Source organism: Leuresthes tenuis, unplaced genomic scaffold, assembly GCF_036924035.1.
Source record: "Leuresthes tenuis unplaced genomic scaffold, fLeuTen1.0.hap1 SCAF_23, whole genome shotgun sequence".
Taxonomy (NCBI): Eukaryota; Metazoa; Chordata; class Actinopteri; order Atheriniformes; family Atherinopsidae; genus Leuresthes; species Leuresthes tenuis.
Genome location: NW_027325377.1, coordinates 8,307,176 through 8,330,708, shown reverse-complemented (window position 1 = coordinate 8,330,708; position 23,533 = coordinate 8,307,176). Strand labels below are relative to the sequence as shown.

Genomic DNA, 23,533 nt, shown 5'->3' with positions numbered 1-23,533 from the left:
ACAACATAGATTGGAGTGGATGCCAATAAGAATATTATGATGACAGAACCTTTGGAAATCAGACGCATAAAACAGGAAAGTTTTAATTGCTCTTTTGCTAATTCAGGCAAATCTTTTTCTAAACTTACTGCAGGCATCAGATTTCAAAATGAAAAAATTATGCAATATCTGTGTCAACGTTTAATGTGTTGAGTCATACAGCAACAACAGAATGGATACCCAGACAGATCCAGCACAACAAAAGATAGATGCAAAATCTACAATATAAACCTCAATCAATCAAAAGAGAGTAAAATGGATGGATTATAATATATCTTATCAGATCTTTTTCTGACAAAAACAGAAAGTCTAATCTTATTATGCCTACGCACACTGCCTACACACATATATGCACAAAAACCTGTTTTTCTATCGTTGTGGTGATTCTCCATTGGCATTAATGCATTCCCAAGTCGCTTAACCTAAACCTAAACACAACCTAATACTAACCTCAACCCTAAAAGAAAAAATAAATCTCTTTAAACATGTTTGGCCCACCATTTGGTCAGTGGACCTCCAAAATATGAATATTCACCTTCCAGTGAAAGGCATTACTTTGACATCTTGCTGGGTGGTACAAAAACAAACTGTACAGTTCATGTACAGTCAGCACAAATACGTAGATTTTTTTCCATGCTTTGGCTATAACATGTTATCATTTAATAACTAAAAAAAGAATGTATCAGCTTTTTTTTTTTACTTTAGATGTTAGATGAGGTTCTGCAGTATTTTGGTGAATTTTATGGATGCATTATCTATGGGTTGTTTTGGTTACTGGCCACTTTTTTTCTTCTGAATATGGACCCTTTTATCCATGTGTAAGCAAACACAATGAACACTCACAACAACAAGGGTTTACAGTTGCGGCACACATCTCTGTTCCATTAAAGAGCCATTTTGATTCTCTCAGAGTAAGATTGCCAGTGTAATGCTATTTTATGAACACTTCCAACTTTCATGATGAAAATCTGAATTATCTGATGTCTATGGTGGGTGTGGTCACCGTCGTTGTATGCAAAATGACATTTCATCTGGAAACTTGATGGCATTATGGCTACATCTAAATATGGGCATGCAGATGCTGTCAGGATGAGCCTCTTGTTGTGCATGAGAAATTTAGGACTAATTAGACATGTGTTACAGAAACCACTTGAAAAAGATTGAAATTCACCACAATTTTCACAATGCCGTGTCATCAATGTCTTATGGATTTGGGACAACATCTAAGGCGGATGTGACACAAAAGCATGTTCTACCAGTCAGAATTTACTTGACATATTTGCTTTCTTATTGCCATGATCCCAAGGGTGCCGTCATAGGCATGTTTCTGTTGGTTCAGATGATGTGACTGCCCTTTCTATGGCAAAGGGCTTGTCCACCTTTCTGAGTTCCACAGCTTTTTGACAGTTCCCAGCCCCCAGTACTTTTTGAGCAAGTGCAGCTGATTCATTTATTCCCAGAGTCATTCAGCTTATGACACTCCAGGGTGCTCATATCATCAGTTCAGTGTAATCTGATTTGTCACCGGACTCTCCATCCCTCTCTGTGAGAGCTTTCATAAAACACTGACGTAACGATCTTCTCTGGATGAACCTCGGTCATCATATCATATGAATCCTCCACTTCACAGTCTCCTGAAGCCTCAGAACTCTTCTCACAAACTCACTCTAAACAACAAGTTAAGCTTTTACTCATATGGCATGGTCTTAATGTGTAGATGAGGCTGTTGATGTAGCTGAGTTGGGTAGAGTTTGATCCAAAAGTGCATATCAGAATATTCATTGCTGTATTTTGATACTTAGATACATAACTTTTGCCGAAAGACCTCTCCTTGTAAATTTTACCATTCGAGATGTCTCTTAACATAAGCGAGAAATCTTGTGGAGTTTTAAAAGCAAGCAGCCAAATACTTTATCACGTTTAACTTTCAAAACTGCAAATCTTTTTAAAGAAGGTTCCAAATCTGATCAGGCTTTTAAAGCCAGCTTACAACAGTTTCTGCCAAGAATTCACAAAGGGTCAATACACCAGTCATTGTAATTACATATTCATCCTATGAATAGTGTTGTGTATTTTGGCTGAAGAGAGCTGAATGTTTATGAAAATTACTTAATGAATCGCATTACAATTTGCCAGTGGAGGGGTTGTAAGAAAGGAGCTGAGCTTTGAATTCCTTCAGATTCACTTTAGTGCTAAACAGCTGCCGCTGCTTTTTTGCAATGGACAACACTCATTTGAGGTTTGCTTTGTGTTTGCAGGCGGAACCCCCTTCATTTCCATTTCATCACAGACTCCATCGCTCAGAAGATCCTGTCCTCTCTGTTTCATACATGGATGGTCCCTGCGGTCAGGGTGGACTTCTATGATGCTGATGAGTTAAAGGTGAGGAACACGCACTCCTCTCTGCCTCAGTAGCTCAAGTCGGTCCTCAGGAATCCCCAGAGCATCCTCACTTACCAGCCTGTGGTGCTTAATGATCTTACAGTTACTTTTTTTCTTCTGACAAGTTACGAGCTTTGTAAACTATCTTTATTAGTCGATGTGTAAACTATCTTTTTTAGTCGATGTGTAAACTATCTTTATTAGTCAATGTGTAAACTATCTTTTTTACTCGATGTGTAAACTAGTCACTTTTCAGTTCAGTCAATTCAACAGCAAATTAAATCAAACTTTGCTGTGCTGTTTCAGTCTGAAGTGTCGTGGATCCCTAATAAACATTACTCTGGAATCTACGGCCTGATGAAACTGGTGCTCACCAAGACACTGCCCTCAGATCTGCAGAGAGTCATCGTGCTGGACACTGATATCACTTTTGCCACTGACATAGCTGAACTCTGGGCTGTCTTCCACAAGTTCAAAGGTAATCCAACACCTTTTCTTTTTATCCTTTTCGATTTGGCCAGTAATGCAGGTCGATTTGTGAGTATTTGTCACAAAATCATGGAATGTACTAGAGAATAAACAATGTGTCCTACGGTCTTTTAATGCTCAGACACCTCTACAGTTTGAATTATATTCCACCTTGAGATAGAAACATGACATTTCCAGTGGATCGGTACCAGTGACAGTTCAGAGTAAGTAATTTACTGTCAAAATTTGAGAATCAGCATTATTCCAGTTGACACATGAGCTGCCAAGAACTTACAGAGTGTGATATTACACAGTGTCGTGAGAAACGGCTCAAAAGACTTGGAGGTTAGGCTCTGCAAGATATCTTTTAAAAGCAAAATGCTCTGTTAGGCAACATTGAAAGAATGAAATAAAAATATTTCATCAGTGCCTCTTCCTCTCCCACCTCCTCTTCCTGCTGCCCCTCTTTTTTCTAATTTTTTTAAGATATATATTTAGATTTTTATAAATGTGCATGATAGAAATTAGGATAAAAGGCACACTAATACATACAATCCCTCCTCAAAGGCAATCGCTGAATAAAATGGCCTTGATTATGATGACAATACTGCCATTGAACAAGGGCTTTCAGGCGGTGAAGCACAATCAAACCTTAGCATTGTGAAAGACAACAAACTGGAAGTGTGGAGGCAGTGGGACTCAAAGTCCTGTGAATGTTTCCCTGGGAGGAAGTGAACAGAGGAGAGACTAAAGATTAAGGAGGGCACGTAGGCAGAAGAAAGGAAGAAGGCGGTGGTGAGTCACTTCAAAGATTTATGGGTCACGCCGTCCTGTAGTGCAGCACAGCTAGCAGGGTTTTGGATCAATCTTAATTACCAGTTGACTCCAATGCACCACCTCTGCCACCCATTCCGTTTTTCTGTTCATCCTGGTAGAACTGTCCGCCTCATCATGTTTGAGGCATTACGACATCTTGTAAGACACAAACGCAACATTCAAACTTGGCCCAGCCTCTCTGGCTGAGAGAGTCAGGGGTGGAACAACGGTAGTGAGCAGGAGAAAGTGAAAGGAAAAGACATTATGCAGTATTCATTGAATTAAACCGCAAATCTGAGAAATTAATCATTTTTCCTGATTTTTTTCACAGTTACAATGTAAAAAAAACACATCCACACCCCCTTACAAAGCATCTTCAGTGTATGAAGTTAGGATCTAATGACTTTTATTTATTCAACATTGTGTATATGTTTTATCATAATGAAAGCAGAGTCATGTCATGCTTACAGAGGCAGCTTTTAAGACTTTGTCACATCTAGTGGTGATTTTGAAATCAACTGAAAACACATCAACATTCTCCTCTTAAAAGAAAACTACAGTGGCCACCAGCCCTCTCTACAGCTAGTGTTTCATCGTCCTATCTGGGCTACTGAGCCACAGTTACAGCCCAACTGGGCCATTTAACTGGACTTCAATCCCCAACAGCATTATCTGCATGGGTTAGTCCAGTCTGATTTTTGAAGGACTAACATCGTTACATGCATTTTCAAAGTCTGCTTTTGGTCAGACTGGCACAAAAATTCTTTCTTCCATGATGTTGTGTAAATATACGAAGAGGCACATTTACTTTTCAGAGGACAAATATGGGTACCCACAAAATCTGTAGACACACATGACTTACAGGTAAATATAGGTATAAATATTATATTCCTGGCATTTGATTTTAAATGCTACATTTACATTTCAACCCTCTTCCATTTTTGAAGAAAAGAGGAACATTTCCTAAAACAAAAGCTTAAAAATGCAATTTAATTGGTTTTAGTTTGGTTTATTTAAAAAATACTCCCAAAGTCCAAAATAAATATTATCCAGGTCTTCACTGACCAACTTCATTGTAATATAGGCAATCAGCTAGCATATGATTCAGCTACACACTTGAAAAAAGTTATGAGAGATTCAAAGAAAGACAGAAAAGATTTGAGAATCTAGAGTAGCAGCTTTCTGAAAGATTCTACAATCAGCAGATTGATTGGTGACAGGTGAGCGTGTCAGGGTTGAGTGTAAAAGTAGTGTCCAGCAAAGGTTTAGTTTTTCCAAGCAAGGATAGGTCATGGCTTTACATTTTTTGTCCAATTCTGTCAGAGAATCGTCAGTAAGTTGCAAAAAAAAAAAACTCGATTGTAAAGAATTTTTGTCTTTCAACACCTACAGAGCAGAATATTGTGAAAAGATTCGGGGAGTCCAGGGAAATGTCAGTGTGTAAAAACCAAGGACAGAAACCGTGATCAGTATAGCCACAGGAGTACCTTGGGAAACAATATTCACTCAACACAGTCCACTGCTGCTGAATCAACTCTTTGCAGAAACACTTCTGAGCACTCTGGACACAAACTCATCTCAGGTGGACCGAAGGCTGATGTAACACGAGGATAACCAACTGTGTTTGATTGCGTTGCTGCATCTAAATACAATGAAGTTGGTCAGGGGACACTGAAAATCATTTCAAGGTTAAGACTAACGAACAAATTCCAGATGCACGTTATTTTTGTATTTTGGAGCATTTCTCTTCTTTTCTGCCAATGTGGTTTGTCCCATTTTCCAGTCAGTACAGAACTCTAATTGCTCCACTTTGCCCTTTTTTGTCAGTGTTGAGTTGCATTCGGTGAGATTCTAGCTGTAGATGTGTCACATTTACAGTCTCACCAGTTATCACAAAGGTGTTTTAAGTTAAACATTTGAACAATAATTCATATGTATTCTTAGAGAAAAGAAAAAGTAAAGATGTCTGAGAAAAGATTTGTTTGTAAATGCCAAAGTAGACGTGACTGGTATTTCTCAGTGTGTAATTATGTTAACACAGCTGCAGCATATTGCTGCTTATATGGCAGCACTGAGACGACAGAACGGTATTTTTGTTAAAAAAGCAGAACGTGAAAGTGAGACAAGATTGTTTTACTGATCAACATCAGTTTTGGAGAAATATCATCACATTTTCATAAACTAATTTATATTAACAGTTGTGAAATAATGGCCTTTATCTCAGACTACAAATAAACCGACAAACAAAACAGATCCCATCATGAACTGATCGCTCCTAGCTCTTGTCTAGCCAGGGAATATTGAAGGACTCTTGTTTTGGCCTGGTGTTCCATATAATCTATTGACATTATCAGATAGTGAAAACAGAGCGAGGCAGTGGCTGCAAAGCTCCTGTCAGCTGGAACTCAAATCAGAGATTCCTCGCTTGTGACATTTCTGCATATGGTGTATGTCATAAGAGGACAACAACTGGGTGGTGTGAACCAACTCCCTTTCTTTGTTGGGCGTGTCAGTAATGTCATCTAGTTTTGGTTGTGTTTTGAAAGTCCAACAAGATTGATCTATCCATCTAAAACAGCTGTTTAAAGAGATCCTCTAGAGGCGAGAAGGGGACTGTGGACAGTTTTCTTCAATTGTGAAGTTTTACAGTATTTGAACAGAGCTGAACGTGAGTAGCAGGTGAGAGTTGGAGATGAAGACCAGTTCTTACATTCGTAGATCTGTACAAATGAGGCCTACATGTAGAGTTGCGTCTAAATCCTCTTATCTGGTATTAGGTTTTAGGGTCTATTGAACTTCAAGTGGTGGATCTTCAAGGCAGTTCATGTGTAAATTTTAAAAAGGAAACAAAGCAAATGGAAGCCAACTGGTGGAGCTGTGTTATCAGCAGATTTTTTTCTGCTATGTTGATCAGCATCATTACAAAGTGCGGGAATCCCATGAGCGTACTCCAAAGAAAAAAAGCTCTCTTGTGCTTTTGTTGACTCTGGTTTCTGCCTTCACTGCTTTCTCATCCCTGTAAATTAGATGGATTTATTTGCAAGCCATTAATAGTAGCTGTTGATGTTGCTTTAGGAAATGCGGCAGTGATGTGCTGATGTCCTGCTTCTGTTTCTGCAAGACACGTGTTTGCATAATTTACTATGTGCGACCTCCAGCTTGGACTTTTTCTAGTAGCAGCATCACTTCCTCAGTTTTTAAGCAGTTCGTCGCCACCATCCCCCCAGTCTCTTACTTTTATGTGAATTATTTTAGATATTAGATACTCTTTATCCTCCCTCCCTCATTGAGCTTAACATTGCTGCAGTTATCCTGTATGAATGCTGCTCGTCTTCAGCAGAGGCTCCACAGCTTCTCAGTTCAGGTACTTTAATTTCATGTTGCGAAATAAGAATGACCCCAAATGAACCCCAGTTCATCGACAGGAAAGCTCATTCTTTTTACCTCAGTTTTCATGAAGCAGGTCCACAAAACTTGAGTAAGTTTGTACCTCTTCTGTTCAGCAGGAACATTTATAACTCACGTTGTCGTCACATGCACATAAAGAATCAAAATGCTGCTTTTCCTTGTACTTGGGCAGTTGGCTCACTGGTGTACATTTCACTGCACATTGTCTTAAATTTGTGCTGTGTGCAGTCGCGCATTGCCCACCAAAATGAACAGCTAATGAAGTTGCTGTTACTTAGACGCTTACAACGGCACAGATTTGGAAAGTATAATTCGCCCTGAACTTATCTTCCTCTGCCTGTCTCTCACTAATATCTGCAGGAATTCAGAGTAATGGAGCATTGAAAATTCCTCTTATCATAAATCATTTCATTCTCACAGCTTTTCTGGATAGGTTTATTATTCCTTTCGTCTTTAGTCACTGGTCATTGTTTCTCTGTCCCAATCAGCTGTTTTATGGCCATAGAATTAAAATACTGAGTATCTAAGAACACATGCTCACTCTTGATCTTTTTACATGCTTGTGCTACCACTATGCTGCTGCTCTTGCTTTTTTAATCCAAATACTATTTCCACCCACTTCTTTGAAGAACTCTTTGTGCTGAGTTTGTGATTAAAACAAATCTGTGCAGGAACGATTATTTCAGGAACAGCCACCTATCTGTGTTCAAACATAGAAAATTCTCACAAGCTCTGCGATGCTGCTTGATCATATAATTGTCTCCGATGTTGCAAATATATGGATGAGGCATATATAACTGTTGGTTTGCTCTAGCTGCATTAAAATCTAATTTAAGTAAAGATGTTGTTTTTTATGCTATATGTTTGTTACATATAAATGTATATATGTATGTACGTATATTTCTCTATTACAATTAATTGGATTATTATAGGCTTGAATTGGATTGTATCTTTAAAGTGCCTTGGGATGACGCTATATAAGTAAAAAAAATATTTAATTGAATATGTGCACATATATATAAAATTCTTTTATTTGGTTATTTGTAGTGCGTTTTAATCTGATTTACCTCTTTACTAGATGTTTTGTGTCTTGTGCCTCAGCGGCTAGCTGAAATGTAATTGGGTCTGCATATTAAGAGAAATGTTGCTCGTTAAAAGACTTCAGAGCAGCTCCTGCCAATTTGGAGGACACATGTTGAGTCTTTCAAAATGTCTCGAGTTCTTGTTTTTCAAGGATGTCGGCCCAGCCTGCATATGTTGCCTGGTACTGCTCCTAAATGTTCCTTGTGGTAAGATGCAGAGCTGTGCGTGCTGTGCATGTTTATCCAATCTAGTGTAATTGCTGGTAGAATGGAGGCCATATTTCTCAGCAGCTTTGGTAACTTCTGCAATTAATTGCTATGTCTGTTCTATGGATTATTTTCCTGCTTCCTTGCAGGTTTTTCCTCTCAGTCTCTCTTGTATGTTCTCGATATGACCCTGGCAGCTCTAAATAAGGTGAAATTTAAAGATGCATCACTTTTCCTCGCTCACTGCTGACTGTGTATTTCTAAGTGGTGAGCTCATAGGCTCAGTGTATCTATAGTGACATACGCTTACACAGTTTTTCCATTTGTTTGAAGAACTTGCTTGTGCTTGCCTTGGATTTATTAGAATTAACCAGCCTATTATAATCAGTAGATATTCACGGTTTAGATGTGGTGCCATGGGGAATAGAAGCTCTATTCTAGACTTCATGTTTCATTTTAGCCTCATTTCCACTGACCATGCCCTCTAGGAAGTTACACTTGATGACTCTTGCCATTCTAACAAATGTGAGGTTCTGTACTAAGAGGAGGAGGGCAAGACACATTAAGGTCAGGTGTTAGTGATGGTGGTAAGAGCTTTTAACTGTGTGTCGTAGTGCGTTAAACCCATTCCTTCTTAACGCTATTGACCGGTATGGGAAGGTCTATTTCTCTTCACCAGTTTAAAAAGAAATTTGAAAAAAAGAAGTGGTGTGTGCCTGTGTATTCACCACCACCACCACCCCCCATAGTCTGAACTATTTAGAGTCATCTTTCTTAGTAATTATAGCTTGAAGTCTCTTAGAGTTTGTTTCTATGAGTTTGGCATATCTAGCCACTGGGAGTTTTTCCCCATTCTTCAAAGCAAATCTGCACCTTCAAGTTGGATGCGTTCTGCTGGTGTACAGCAATCGTTAGGTCATGCCACAGATTCTCAATTGGATTGAGGTCTGGGCTTTGACCTTAGACCATTCCAATATATTTAAATGTTTCCCCTTAAACCACTTGAGTGTTGTTTTAACAGTATGTTTAGGGCCATTGTCCTGCTGGTAGGTGAATCAGCATCTCAGTCTAAAATCTCTAGATGGCTGAAAAAGCTTTTCCCAGTATTCAGCACCATCCATCATTCCCTCAATTCTGGGTTAAGGCTATAGACCCAATCACTTCTGATGGATGCTGATTTTGGACTGATGAGAGGTGTTGGCTTTGCCCCAGACAATGGTTTCCTTCATGGCCAAAAAATTCAGTTTAAGTCTCATCTCGCTAGGACCAGTCTCCTCTAAGGAGCTTTCCAGCTCCTACAGGGTTACCTTTGGTCTCTTTGTTGACTATGATTAATGCCCTCCTTTCCCACTCTGTGGACTTTGGTGAATGGCCCTCCCTTGGCACATTTGTTATGGTGCCATATTCTTTTCATTTTGTGACGATGCATTTAAAGTTTCGAATGTTTTTCTTAACCCAAGCCTGATTTGTACTTCTCCAAAACTTTGTCCCTGATCTCTTTGGAGAGTTTCTTGGTATATATTTCTTTCCATCTCACTGCACCGATTTGGACAATTTTTCACATAAAAAAAAAAGAAAAAGGATCAATTTAAATTACAGTTTGTAATAAAAAATAGTAATAATTTGAATAGGAATAATGCCCAGAGTGGTGAATATTATTGCAAGCCAGAGATCAAAGGAAAAAAGAAAAAGGAAACCTGCAGAACTTGATTGAGAATCATCACAGTTGAAGGTTCATGGATACATGGCCAAAAGGGACTTCTGATGACTTATTTTGACATGCTTTTAATGGTTGCAGTGGTGCCATTTTTATGTTGACACTCCTAAGCTCAATAAACATTTTTTGAACAATGACTCATTCATACACAACCACTCTGCCCTAGAATTTTTCCAGTAGTTATCTTAAACCAAACTGTTGTTCCTGAACAATTAGATACAGCCTCCTACTCACTGCAAACACCTGCATATCAGATCTTTTTTTATCCTGTTTGTGTCTACCTGAATTGTGATTAAGTTGTCAGTGAATACACGATTTATCTAAAACATACTGTGTCTTTAAAAGCACTGTACAACTACAGATTAGGAATTAAACCCAAGAATTGCTCTATAACCCAAAGCTCCAACCAAAGCTGATCTCAGATATGTCCATAACTGAGCAAAGTACAGCCACTGCTGAGGACTGACATAGTGCAAATATGACTGCCTCGAGAACGAGGGACAAAGGGGCTGCACACACAACAAAACAAAAAAAACTGTCTTGTTTTTTGACAGTAACAAAGAAGAGATGGAAAAATCTTTGTATGTGGAGGCTGATTTATTTGCTTGAACTACCTGAATAAATCCTATGCATTGTAAACAATGGTCTTAACTGTAAGAAGAGCTCCAAGTGCATCCAAGGATGGAAGAAGGAGGAAGAAACTGTTTGAACCAACTCTCATGAATAATACATTCATAATGTATCAGGAACACTTTTTTTCATATTTTTCCTTGGTAACAGGTCTTGTCTAGCTGTGTTGTATAACTGTGCCCTTTTTTTTACTGCTCCTTACATCTTTGTGGCACATGATTCAGTGACTGTGTCATATTCTAGCTGTGGCGCAGGAGGAACAGTGGTCATTGACCAGAAGAAACACTGAGGACACAGGACTGTGTTAACAAAGCTGTTGTGCAGGTCACACAGTAACACAGATGAGGGTTGGAAGCAATCATGCAAATTTTTTTCAGGTTGTGTCACAAATGGATCATCTAATTTATACTTTGACACAAATTGTCCGTAGTTTCGGAGCAGCAGCAGAGAGGCAACATCGCACCCACATGGAATTCAGTAACTTAAAGGCACAGTGTCTGATATATCTCTATTTGCACTTTTTGTCTGATTTATTGACTTTCTCTTCACATCCTGACATCTATCAATTCATTTCTATGAAAAGAAATAAATGAGAAAAAAATCATCAGGTAGGTCCAGGCAGTGATTGAACAGCCTACTGACTCCTTTTCCTGTTTACCTTCCTCCTTCTGCACATTCTAGTCTACAGACAGGACAGTGATGGCAGAGAAAGTGCAGCAGTTTAAACTTCCACATCAAGCATCACTGCAAGAGGCAAGAAAAGGAAGAATGTAGGGTATCTACACTTTGGATAAAGAAATAGTTCAAATCAGAATCAACATAAGGATAACTTTCCCATAACGGCTACACCTCTGGGAATCTCAGGGCCTAAGAACTGATACCATGGTTGCTGTTTTCTTGCTGGATGGGTAATGTTCTTTTTTGTGTTGTAGGCAATTTGCTGTTTGTATTACTATAAAGCTAACTCAGTTGTGTTGCTGCATTGTGTGTTAGTCATTGAATGTTTTTTCCACGGTTTCTGCTGATAGCCCAAGGCTAACTCACTGCTGTTCCAGCTGACTGTAGTGCATGTGCACACATAGAGATGTGGCTTTGGGAGGGAGCTCTGAGGAGAAGGGGTGGGAGTTTTTCCGCTGTTTAGTTTCAAAGTCAAGCTACGTCTTGTTTTGGAAACACATCGCCCACTCCAGCTTGAACTTTCTTTAAAAGAATATACAGACTCAGGCTGCTGGAAATTGGCTCTGCCTCTAATGATGTGCAGAGTAACGGTGGAAGGAAAATTAAATCTATATCTAAAACTAGCAGCTGCATCAGTATGCTGTGAAAGATTTGATAGAAGCTCAGCTGAAAACCAAGTCAGCAGTGCAGTTCACTCCATCCTTGTTGCTGCTGCCTCTCCCTAAAGTCTCACTGAAGCGACAGGCTGTCAGACACTTCTATTACCCAGATCTTTTGGTGTGATCACACAGTTAAGTATCAGCTAATGACACTGTCAGTAGCATTACAGCATTACTTTTACAGCTTCACTCTCTTTTGTTTGATGCTATTTTGTTTCCTATTTATAACCCATTTTGTGTTTATATGAGAATCAATAAACACAAAGGGAAGCTTAGAGGAGAGACAGCCAGGAAAAAAGAAACAGAAGCTTATCGGGGAACAGGTATTACGCTTGATGTAATTTTGGTTGGCGTTGGTTAAATTAGCATATTACTGCTGCATTGTACTTCTTATCTCGGAAGAATTGTTCAAAGATATATAAAAATGTGACTGAAATATTGCTGTGAAACATTCAGGCTTCACTGAGGATGGTGGCTGGAGACTTCTGGGGCTTTCCATTAGCCCACTGTGACCACATGTAGCATATCTGTGTATGAATATAGCACATATGTATGATATAAATTGCCTTTGGGCATTAATAAACTATTTAATTCAGTATCCCTCTCAGATCAGGTTTAATATTTGTGCACTTCAGATGTAACAGCATGACAGATGCAATTCTCTTGGATTTGGTGAAAGTAACGATAATGAATTTTGCCCTCCGGCTTATATTTCGGGAAATCACAATATTTTTATCCAGCTCTAAGGGGATAAACCTGTCTAAAAGAGGTTTACAATGGTACCTTCAATCCCATGAATTTATTATTTTCATGTTCCTGTAAGTCTCAACCTTTCAAATGGCACCTACTTCAGTAGAGAAATGTCAGTGTTATTGTCCAATGCTTTCCTATTGTGAGGCGTAATAAACCATGTTGCTCCTGCATCATTAGTCTTATTTCTTTGTAGCAAATGCTTACAGAATGAAAATTTCTTCACCAGATATTTCATGGTACTAATTCTAATGGCTGCTCTCAGGCCAGTCACCGGGTTTTGTCTTAACATGAGCAGCAAAGTTTAAAGGGTAGAGTCGTGACATATCATCAAATAGGTATAGATTTTATCCAGATGTAGACTACATCTGCCAGCGTCTGCAGGTGAAGTTTAAAAACATGAAATCTGCTATGTTTCTGAAAGTTGCCGTTCCAACATTTTCACTTCTATGCAAAATGGCTTCCACCCTAGTCTCCATAACAGCATTCTGGAGTACATCATGGTATTACGCCGTCCCTCATTCCCCCACCATCTATAATCTACAGGGCTAATGGTACATGAGCATTGGCAGTGTGACCTGCCTACCTGTCCTTGAACTTGGAACACTTAAGTTTATTGCAGTTTTCTAAGTGAATGAGATGCCATTTCTCTGTTGTTCAGCTGTTCAAACCTCATGTGACAGAAATGCTTTTTAGCTGATCACTTGGCGTTCAAGGGAACTGTGACAGAGATGGTGACCTGCTTCCCTTATTTTATTACTTGTTATTTTTATGAGAATATATGTCTCTGCTGTGTTTGGAGGTCCTCCAAAACTGACAGGAAAAGAGAAGGCACTTCGTTATTAGTTTTTGTCATTCGGATTATGAAGTCATGTGCTTTTGTGGGTGGAAATAATTGGTCGAGATAAAGATGAGGAAGCTGGATAATTCTGCTATGAGCTGGTACTTTGGTGTACAGCAACATTTCCTTAAAAGTCCCCATAGCAGCTCACTGAATGACAAACAGTGTTGTTACTGAGTTGGCAGTCACTTTAGAAACCAACTAATGTGCTCTCAAGTTTGAAAAAGGGTTAGGGGTTAGGGTTAGGGTTTTTAAAAATATATGTCCCTTTTAAAGTTGCTACGGTGGAAGCAGGGCTTCAGGTGATTTACTGATGTCACTGTCTTTCAATGTTGATCTCATTTATCACAGTGTGAGACATTTTAATAGTAACTGTTTGATCCCCAGCAACTCCATGTGTTTAAGTGCTGCATGTTTGTGATGTGAATGGGAAACACATTGTAAAGCTCTTTGTCGAACCTCGGCAGATGGTATAAATGTGGACCATTTATCAAGTAACACTTAGTGCTGATGCAGGAGGTGGCGTGCAGTTATTAATTTTTTTATTCATTTAAAGCATCAGACAGTAAACCCAGTTATTAAACGTAGTCTGAGGTTTTTAAGAATTTTCAAAAGTTAATGCTCTTTACTGGCTCTCAGGGTGAACGTTAAACAGGGAAGACAGGAGTTTAAGTGCCATGTGATTATTGTAGTATTCATGACAATGGTATTATATTGTGCCAGCCAAAACATAGAAATATCCTGATTAGATTTAATCAAGATATAGATAGAAAGGGTTCGAAATTGTGACTTTCCTGGGGTCAAAAATGGAATAATTTTTCACTCTGAGCACATTTTGTCCTTGTTAAGGTTTTACTGTTGCCTATGTCAACAGCTTGACTTGTGCCGTTAATACTCTCTTGCTTCCCCCATATGCAGTGTTTATCCTGATATTTTTTGTTAATCGCTGCTCCTTTGTGGGCTGTAGTGGGAGGACGAGATGCTGGAGTCAAGCCTGGATGTTGGCCACACCGGCCTTGGCATTTATAGTTACTTGTATCAGCATCACTCATTCTGCAGTGTGAGAACTCCCACCGGTCTCCTGGTAGCTCTGCTCAGCTAATTTAAGAACTCCTCATTCTCCCTCTGCTGCCTGCATGCTGAGGTCTGCTGTGTGAGGACTTTGGCTTTTGTGTTGCTGAGTTGAACATATGAGAACATATGTAGGCCCAGTGAGCAAACTGTAACCCCTAAATACAGTAGCAAGAACTAACTTTATTTCTCACAGCAGCTCATCAGTTGGTAAATTGCAAGATCAGTTGGCACTAAATGGTGTAATGTGTATAAATCTAATTTGAAGCATTAAGTATCTGATACAGTTTGAATTTTAAGACTATGAATGAGAACTGATGTTGTATTGATGGGATATTTTCTTTAAGCCAAGGGCTTTTGCTTTTTGTTGGACCAAAGGAAAGTGATATTGATTTACTTTGCTTTTTTCTCTCCTGTTATAGCTCTCTGACTTGGAAAGCCAATATCTGACTCTTTTTGAGAAAGTATGTGGTTAAAGCTTCACGGTCAGGAGCACAAATGTTTTTCTTATTTGGAAAGTCTGGAAGGTTGAGGAGATTTCTGTAAGAAACGTTGTCCTGTCAAAGTTTCACTCCCAATTCACTGATCTGGAATGTAAACTTTACAAAAAACTGCTGCTGAAAGCTGCAATAATCAATGAAATGCTGAAACCAAATATAATGAATAGGAATCCAAGATAAGAAAAAGTAAGAATAAAAAAGTTCTGGTAAAGGCTGCACAGACAGCATGGAGCTCTAATGAGTCTCAGTCTGTTAAACAGCTGCTCTGTTCCTCCTGCCTCCTGTTGTCTTTTTTGCATTTGGTGTCAGCCAGCGTAAAAGAAGGCAGTAACCAGGTGATTTAATCAAATTCCTGCTAAATGGAATTTAACCAGCAGTGTTTGGAGAAAAAAGATAATTGCTCTGACGGTAGTTTCAGAATCCTCTGAGGCTTTTGACTATCTGGAGATGAAAATATTCAGTCCACTGAATGATATTTCCCAAGCTGCAGGTTGTGTTCTGTTGTTGGCTTCCAAAGGGGCTCACTGTGCTCTGAGAGCATGCTGTTGTCCCACTGTTTCTTTGTCTACCCATCTGACTCTGTTGTGGTGATGGTGCTATGTTTTCACATCATGTTTAGCATCCCTTCCACCATAACTGATGGAAGAAATGCTAAACCAGCAGCTTGGAGGGAAGAGGATCGGATAATAACTAAGAAATGACAATTAATTTGACTTTTCTATGGTAATGTTCTCATCTTAGATTGACTTGTAAAACCCTGCAGCATGTATTAGGTGTGTACAAAGTGTTTATGAACATTTAGTTTGAACATTTTTGGCCCATGTTCCCTTCCTGTTTGAAGCTGAATAAAAGGGAGCTATTTCTTTTACCTAAAAAAAATAATTGCTTGAGATGATGAGTTATCGTTTCTTAAGTTAAATCAATAGGTTCTTTCTAATGGAGTTCCAACATGATTAAAATGTCATTAACTTTAATTATTGCGGAGGTTTATTGCTTCATTGCTATCAACATTAATTAACCTTTTATAAAGTCTAAGTTCTGATGAACTCCAGCCAAATGACCCCCCGTGAAGTCTCAGTAAACAGAGCACGGGCCTGTTTGTGAGCTCTTATTGTCCCGTCACCTTGATGGTGGATCTGTGCTCTTTGTTTTGCAGCCTCTCTGAAGGGGCTGTCTGCTCTCTGCTGCCTGCGCCAATAAGCACTCATTAATCTTCCTTACAGCCTTCATTAAAGCTGCCACCACTACACCCATGCCCTTCTCTTCAGGCTCCTATCTTCTTTCTAATGCCTATCTCCTCGACCTTTATCTCTACCCAGCTTGCATTCCATGATTTACTTTTATTTTTTTCCCAAATGCTCACATACCTCCCTTCCCCTTACATACCTTCATCTCCCTCAGCTTGCCCCTATTTTTCATTCCTACCTTTTGTCTCTAGTGACACAGAGACTTCAAATTGATATGAGCTGAGCTCTGTGTTCAGTTTGCTCTCTCCCTCTTCATGCAGCAGTGCCATTTTCGAGGTGGCAGTTAAAGTCATCTGGTGGTTTGTCATTTACTCAGACATGAAAGCCTACTTGATTAAGGGATTATGTTTGTGGTGGCTCTGTTAAACTAGGAGACCTGACTGCTGATATCATTCAATCTCTTTCTGTGGGCACATGTTGCATACCACAGGGAAACCAAAACCAGTCGATTACCCAAAGATCGTGACTCCGTTATTTCGTCATCCTGGGTTAAAAGCAGCAAATTATGCCTTTAGTTAAGTTCTGCTCAGCTTCTTAAGCTGCTATGCTAACATTTTACTAGAAGGAATAATCAAATGTTATAGCCTTTGCTAATCCCAGCCGCAGAGAGACGTTTGTAGACAAGACCATATTGCTTATTTGTCCAGTTTTTATCTTTATGATGGTGTTATAATCAACATTTCCATGGTTGCTTCAGTTATAACCTTCTGTTGCCTCTCTGTCTACTTCTGTCTTGGTAATCTCTGTATAAGGTACTTTGCAACTATGCTTTTCACATCGCTATGCCAATACTACATCTTTAGAACCCTATCACTGAGTTTTTTATGTGGTTAAAAAGATATTGTTATATAAGTGAGTATGGGATGAGATGTATATGTGATCATTCAGTTCTTAAATGTTTGACATATCTGCCCATATTTGCTACTCGTGAAAATATTTAGTGAGTTGTACATTTTTCAGCAGAAATCATCCCAGCATGATTCTGGGAATTCTTTTCTATAGGCAGTTGTATAGAGGAATGTTTGAATATGGATTTTTTCATTCATACTTGCTATCTTAGTTGTGAGATGCTCAAACTTGAAAACTCATGTCTTATTGATATGACAATGTCCCAGCACTCTCCTCAGGTTTGTTTCAGCCCACACTGAGCCTTTGGTTTGGTTTTCCCTCCCGAGATGTAGTCACAGACCACCACTTCTCCCTGGAGACAGCCCTGTCTTGATGGGGCCTTTGCTTGCATTCTGTTGCTGTGATGGAGTCACTTTTCTGTCTGTCAGTGAACAAAGCTTGCTCTCATTGATTGTACTGTGGATATAACGGGTCAAGTTCCCACAAAGTGTTTTCACTTTTAGAATGAGAGAGATATTGATGTGAGCTTGTACTTTTGAACAGTACTGTTTTTTCACTTTTGCTTGAAACTCAAGCTCAAGCTGATGGTGATGGCACTTTATTTACACCCTGTAGCTTTATGTTCCCTTATTCAGATAAGTCATCCCAGTATAGCTCTTGTACATATCAGGTGTAAAGATCATATATCAGTATTGTACATATTACCCCTCTCTGTCTTTAACAGTCTTTCACCTGCAGTCTCTTTGTCTGTCTTATTGCTCAAATACAGACCATGGCCAAATTCACTGTCTGTTACATCCATCTGTCCATCCATCCCATTATCACAGACATGATATCTCTTCGGCGCCTTGAGGGATTTTCCATTTAATTTCCAACAAACATCAGCATCACATCACAGGGACTTCAGAAAAAACTCCGGAATTCATATGCTAATTATTAGGTTGTCACAATAAACAAATTCATCATGTAATTGCAGTCATTTTCTTCATGTTCTTGTTTTTATTTCCAATAAATGGCTTTTATTCTTCATAAGGGTTGGATAAATTACTGGCTTATTGGTTAGCTTAGTGTCATAAAAGACATAAAGGGTTGAGGCAAATAAATCTTGATATTGATTATTTGTATGACAAGCAATCATCTGCTGAAAAAAAACTTTAGCTAGCCGTCTAATATGTTGACACATCTCAGCCTCTCAGGGCTGCCAGGCATGTGTCTGTGGTGATCAACTTGGACAGAACATACACATATTCTCCAAATGCTATTCACTTAATATCGACTGTTTTGATCTGAACTTTTTCGGGGGGGGGGCTCAACTTATGTAGTTGTATATGAACCAGGAGTAGATTGGAGGAATTCATCGTTAAATCAGCTCTTGGTTGCCGCATGAACTTGGATCACATGTAAAGTATACACACTACTGACAGAAAACTCCCAGGTTTTTTTTGTGTATTTTTTACATGACTTCAATTAAAACCTTGAAATCAATATCAAATCAATAAAAACAAGAAATGATGACCATGCATCTGGCGGAGTTCCGGAAATGGAAGCTGGAGAGGAAGAAAATGCTTGTTTAAGAGCCTTCATGTTGTGTGTGTTTGTATTGTGTTCAGGTCAGCAAGTTCTGGGTCTGGTAGAGAACCAGAGTGACTGGTACTTGGGGAACCTGTGGAAGAACCATCGACCTTGGCCAGCTCTGGGTAGGGGCTTCAATACGGGTGAGTACATAATGAGATGCAGTAGGCATGTTAGCACGGTGGGCACCACATGGGTTCACATGAGAAGATTATTGTGAAAGATTTTGAAAACGAGATTTATGTTTAACCATGTGATTTTGGGATGTGCTGCTCAGTCACAGCTGAAAAGATTAAAACAGATGCATATGCTTGACTGGTTTTACTGTCACTACCCGAGAAATACGAGTCTATCTGTAGTCACTGGGGCTGTTTTTGTCAGAGCAGCATGGAATTATCGCATTATTCAAATGTATCCATTGTTCGTATCACAAGTGAGAAACACAAAGTGTTATATTTAATATAAATATGCTTTTTCTTACTGATACCATCTTTAGATTTTTACTGCTTCCTTCTGCAATATTCACTACTCTGGGAGAAAAGATCAGATGACTTAGTGTATGCGGTCATTAACAGCAGCAGTACACACACATCGGTTACGATGTCATGCTGATCATAATTAAGATTTAATTTTGTTTTAGAAATCTCTGAAAATGTGTACCTTAAGATCATCTCCACCGGAGACTGAGCGTGACCACATTCCATAGCAGAGCTGTAGACTTCACACCTGGACTCAAGTTAAAGAAATGAATCCTCGTTATATTCTGCTGTGAAACTGCAGGTGTAACACTGAGGTTTGTGTCTCAGTTTAAGTTAAGCTGACCTTCTGATTGGCAGAGCAGTCGTCTGCCAATCAGAAGGTCAGTGTTTTGACTCCTGTGTCCCCTGACCACATATCGAAGTCTCCTTGGGCAAGACATTGAACTCCGAGTTACTTCCGATGCGTGCCTCAGTGTGTGAATGTGTGTGATAGAGAAACGACATGGTCTAGTCTTTAACACTGTACAGACTAAGACATGCTGTATGAGTGTATGTGGAAAAAGTGATTGTGGCTTGTAAAAGCACTTTCAGTGGTCAACTAGACTAAAAGCACTATATAAGTACATTCAATTTATCATTTAATGTTCCACAGAGCATTTCGGACATTTGACGCCAACATCAAATACAAGAAAAAATACCATAAATTTCTCAATGTCGTGTTTCACATCATGTCGTTGTGGTATTTTCAGAGAAATATAGTGTTTGAATTACTTGCAAATCCCTTCACTGTGCTATTATTCATGCTATAATATGTTCAAATTTTCTTGAAACAGTACTGTACTGATGAGAGCTGCCTCATAATCTTTGCTTGTTTAATTTTCTTTTCCTCTAATAAGGCAGTTTTAGGAGGGATGTTTCTCGTAGAAACTGTATACAGGTGATGATTAAAATGAAATAGTTGTGATTATATTTTGGGCAGTTTCCTTCTTTATGAGAGCAGGGTGTATTTGCACTAGCGTTAATGTGATATTCTGGTACCCACCCGGGTTGTTAGCTGTGTGGAAAAACATTTTCAAAAAGGCATCAGGGATTAATATTGCAGAAGCCTTTGTGCAGCTGATAGTGGGATCGATTGGATTCATTACAGCTTGTAACTATTTCTCCCTGCCTATAAGGTTTCCCTGCCTTTTAATCCAGCAGCTCCTCATTCAGGGGCCACGGTGCTCTGTGGAGCAGGAGGATAATCTTTCTATCGACTGAAACCCAAAACAAATAGCACGGTTGGCTGCAGCAGCCTGATCACGTCCGTATGTGAAAGCCTCAGTGTTCCACTCTTAAACATCCTGTCAGTGTGGCTGAACGACAGATCTCCGAAACAGAGGGGCATATGTTGCATTTACACAGAACAGCAATTTGATAGAAAGCCTCCAGTAGAGCTGTGGTTGGTTGGCTGTGTGGCCGTGGCAACAGATGGAGCACAGCAGGGTGTGAAAGAAGGTTTGTTTGCTCCGATCTGAAACATAATTCTCCATGACTCTCCCTCTGAATATTGCATGCTTGATTTAGTTTGTCACTGCCAAGAAGATTTCCTTTAATAGCAAGGGACCCAAGAAGAAGTTTTTGGTTTTCTGTTGTATCTTAGCAGCAAAGATTATGAGAGAATTATGATTTGTGTTTTCACCCAATGTCCGTTTTAAGCTTTAAGTCTCCGGTTTTATCTTAGAAAACACAAGGCTGCGTTTCAGAGCCTCATGATGGGACTTTATCACCTTCACCAGGCAGCTAGATTCTAATCTGTTTCATCCGCTACCGTGTGCTACAGTGTATGTGTATTTGTGTGTTTATTTTCCAGGGGTTATTTTGCTTCTCCTGGATCGACTACGGAAACTCCGATGGGAGCAGATGTGGAGGCTGACTGCAGAAAGAGAATTAATGAGCATGCTGTCCACCTCCCTGGCAGACCAGGTAACACACATTCACACATATCTTCACACCTCATGGCGAAATCAGTCATTTCACATGGTCGCATCATAAAAACACTGCAGGACCCAAGGTGACCAGTTAAGCTTTGGCAAAGACTTTTGTTTGCTCCAAATGATAATTTCAAGTGTTTGCTGATGCTCACCGTTTCTGTTTTAACATCAGCAGTAGTGCTGCCCAACTCCTGAAAGAACACTGAACTATAAAAGTGGAGCTCCCATCAGGGTAGGAAAAAAGGTGTCCTGTACTCAGGTCTTTTAGTACAACATTTCATGGTTTACTTCCCGTTAAACTGCACTGCTCTCCTCTCTGTCAGCTGCTGGGACAGTTTGTTGCGCATGCTTTTGTCTCTCACAGTACAACAGAACTCTCAGTCTCTATGTTCAGCCGTATATGGCTTTGTTCTGACTGTTCTTTTTTTTTCCCCATCTGACTGTAGGTGTTTTTTGAGGTGTTATCTCACACACTCAGTGATCATTGTGGAGAAGTGTAAGGGCAGACAGAGACTTTCGGGAAAGGTCTCTCCTTTATCTTGGAGCTATTTAGAGCTAATCTAGATGAGAGGTACATTTATGAGATTTTAATTAAACCTTCATTAAGTTAAGTCCCGCAAGGTACGCAGTTTGGAAAATGAACAAGCGCTGGAAATTGTTTCAGCATTCCATCTGCCTTCTGCCATGTGGGCCCTCCAAAGTACCGTAAACTTTTATATCGCAGAGTTCATCACAAGGCAACAGAGGCTTTATGTCTCCCATTAGGAAGCTGGAATCTGTCACCGAGACTCATCTCTTGTGAACCTGCAGATTCAAAGTCAAAAGTCAGATTAAACTAAAAGAACATATTTCTGAAGGAATTCAAAGTATTCTTCTGTCTGACTGCAGTAACACATACATATTGTATAAAAGCCTGAATAATAGCAGCCATTAAAAACACTGATCAAATGGTGGAACCGTCCAGACTAATAAACCAGCAGTAACAGCTGGGGAGGATCTGTAAGAGTTATTTCTATTTAAGGTGAAACAATTACTCAGATCTTCTTAAAGACCTCTAAAAGTTCCCACTAAACTCTTGCTATACATCCAGACTTTGTCCAAACCATAGAAATGGGTTAACCGTTCCAGTGAAGATCTCAGAGTTTTATAAAGATAACAAATCTATCAGGGATTTTTTTTTTTTTTGTGAATCTTGCTAAGGTATGTAGATTATTCCCATGGACCCTTTTCAAAGTGACCAGTATTTAGCTTCCACAAAGACCTGAAAAAAATGTGGCCCCCTCTGGTAAGCTCCATTTCTGCTGAGGCTGCTGATGTACTCTCACACTTTGGCATCAGTATGAAACCATGGACGCAATGTGTCTTGTGTCATCTGTCCAGGCTGCTTCTGGGAATCTAACAGCAACCGACTGATGGCTGTTTAAGTGCTGCTGACCATGTGCATGACAGTACCGTGATGTCACAAAGAAAAATCTCAAACGGGTATCATGAGGATGCTGGGATTTCCAGCAGACTTCACTGACCTCCCAGGCTCAGCGCTGCAGTCATCACACATTTGTGGTGTGAAAGAAAAGCTTCTTCACAGCATGACTGTGCTGCAGACAAGACTGCAGAAATTAGATGAACAACTGGATCGTGTCAACGACTTACAAAAGCTTGTGAAATTCATGCGTACAGAAACTTGTACCTAAACTTGTCTTAAAGCTATTTAAAAAGAAACTGAAGCAGAAAATATGTCTTGAGCATATTTAGATATGTCAAAAATGGGATTTTTCAGAGAGAATAAAGACTGATTTATATTTATATAAATACGACTTAAGTGTAAAATTTTACAAGAACAAGTGCAACTAGAATGTATGTTAACACAAGTTCTGATACATAAAACAAAAAAAGATGGAGAATAGGATGTCGACAAAACAGCCTCTGAGCCATCCCGTGCAGTTTGTTTCTGTACCAACCAATTTCAGATGACTAAAACCTCCCAAACACTGACTTCCATCAAACTGCTGCAAGCTATCATCTCTCCTAAGAACTCTCTTAAAAAAAAAGTTCTTCTCTTTAGTGCCTGCATCTGAAGTCGAGCTGCAGAAGCACTTTCTTTTTCAATACTGTTCCCATCATTGGCTTTAATGTTGTTACCTCAACTTGCAACGTCGCCTGAGACA

The 23,533-nt window shown here is 39.4% G+C and overlaps 1 protein-coding gene across 1 annotated transcript in view; it reads left to right on the top strand.

Moving 5' to 3' along the window:
* Nucleotides 1-23,533, top strand: part of large1 (LARGE xylosyl- and glucuronyltransferase 1) — a 79,719-nt gene that overhangs the window by 43,348 nt on the left and 12,838 nt on the right. Inside the window, exons 5-8 of the mRNA XM_072377575.1 lie at nucleotides 2,298-2,421; nucleotides 2,728-2,899; nucleotides 18,955-19,059; nucleotides 21,248-21,360. Coding sequence (XP_072233676.1) covers nucleotides 2,298-2,421; nucleotides 2,728-2,899; nucleotides 18,955-19,059; nucleotides 21,248-21,360 — 514 coding nt within the window. The remainder of the gene's footprint in view (nucleotides 1-2,297; nucleotides 2,422-2,727; nucleotides 2,900-18,954; nucleotides 19,060-21,247; nucleotides 21,361-23,533) is intronic.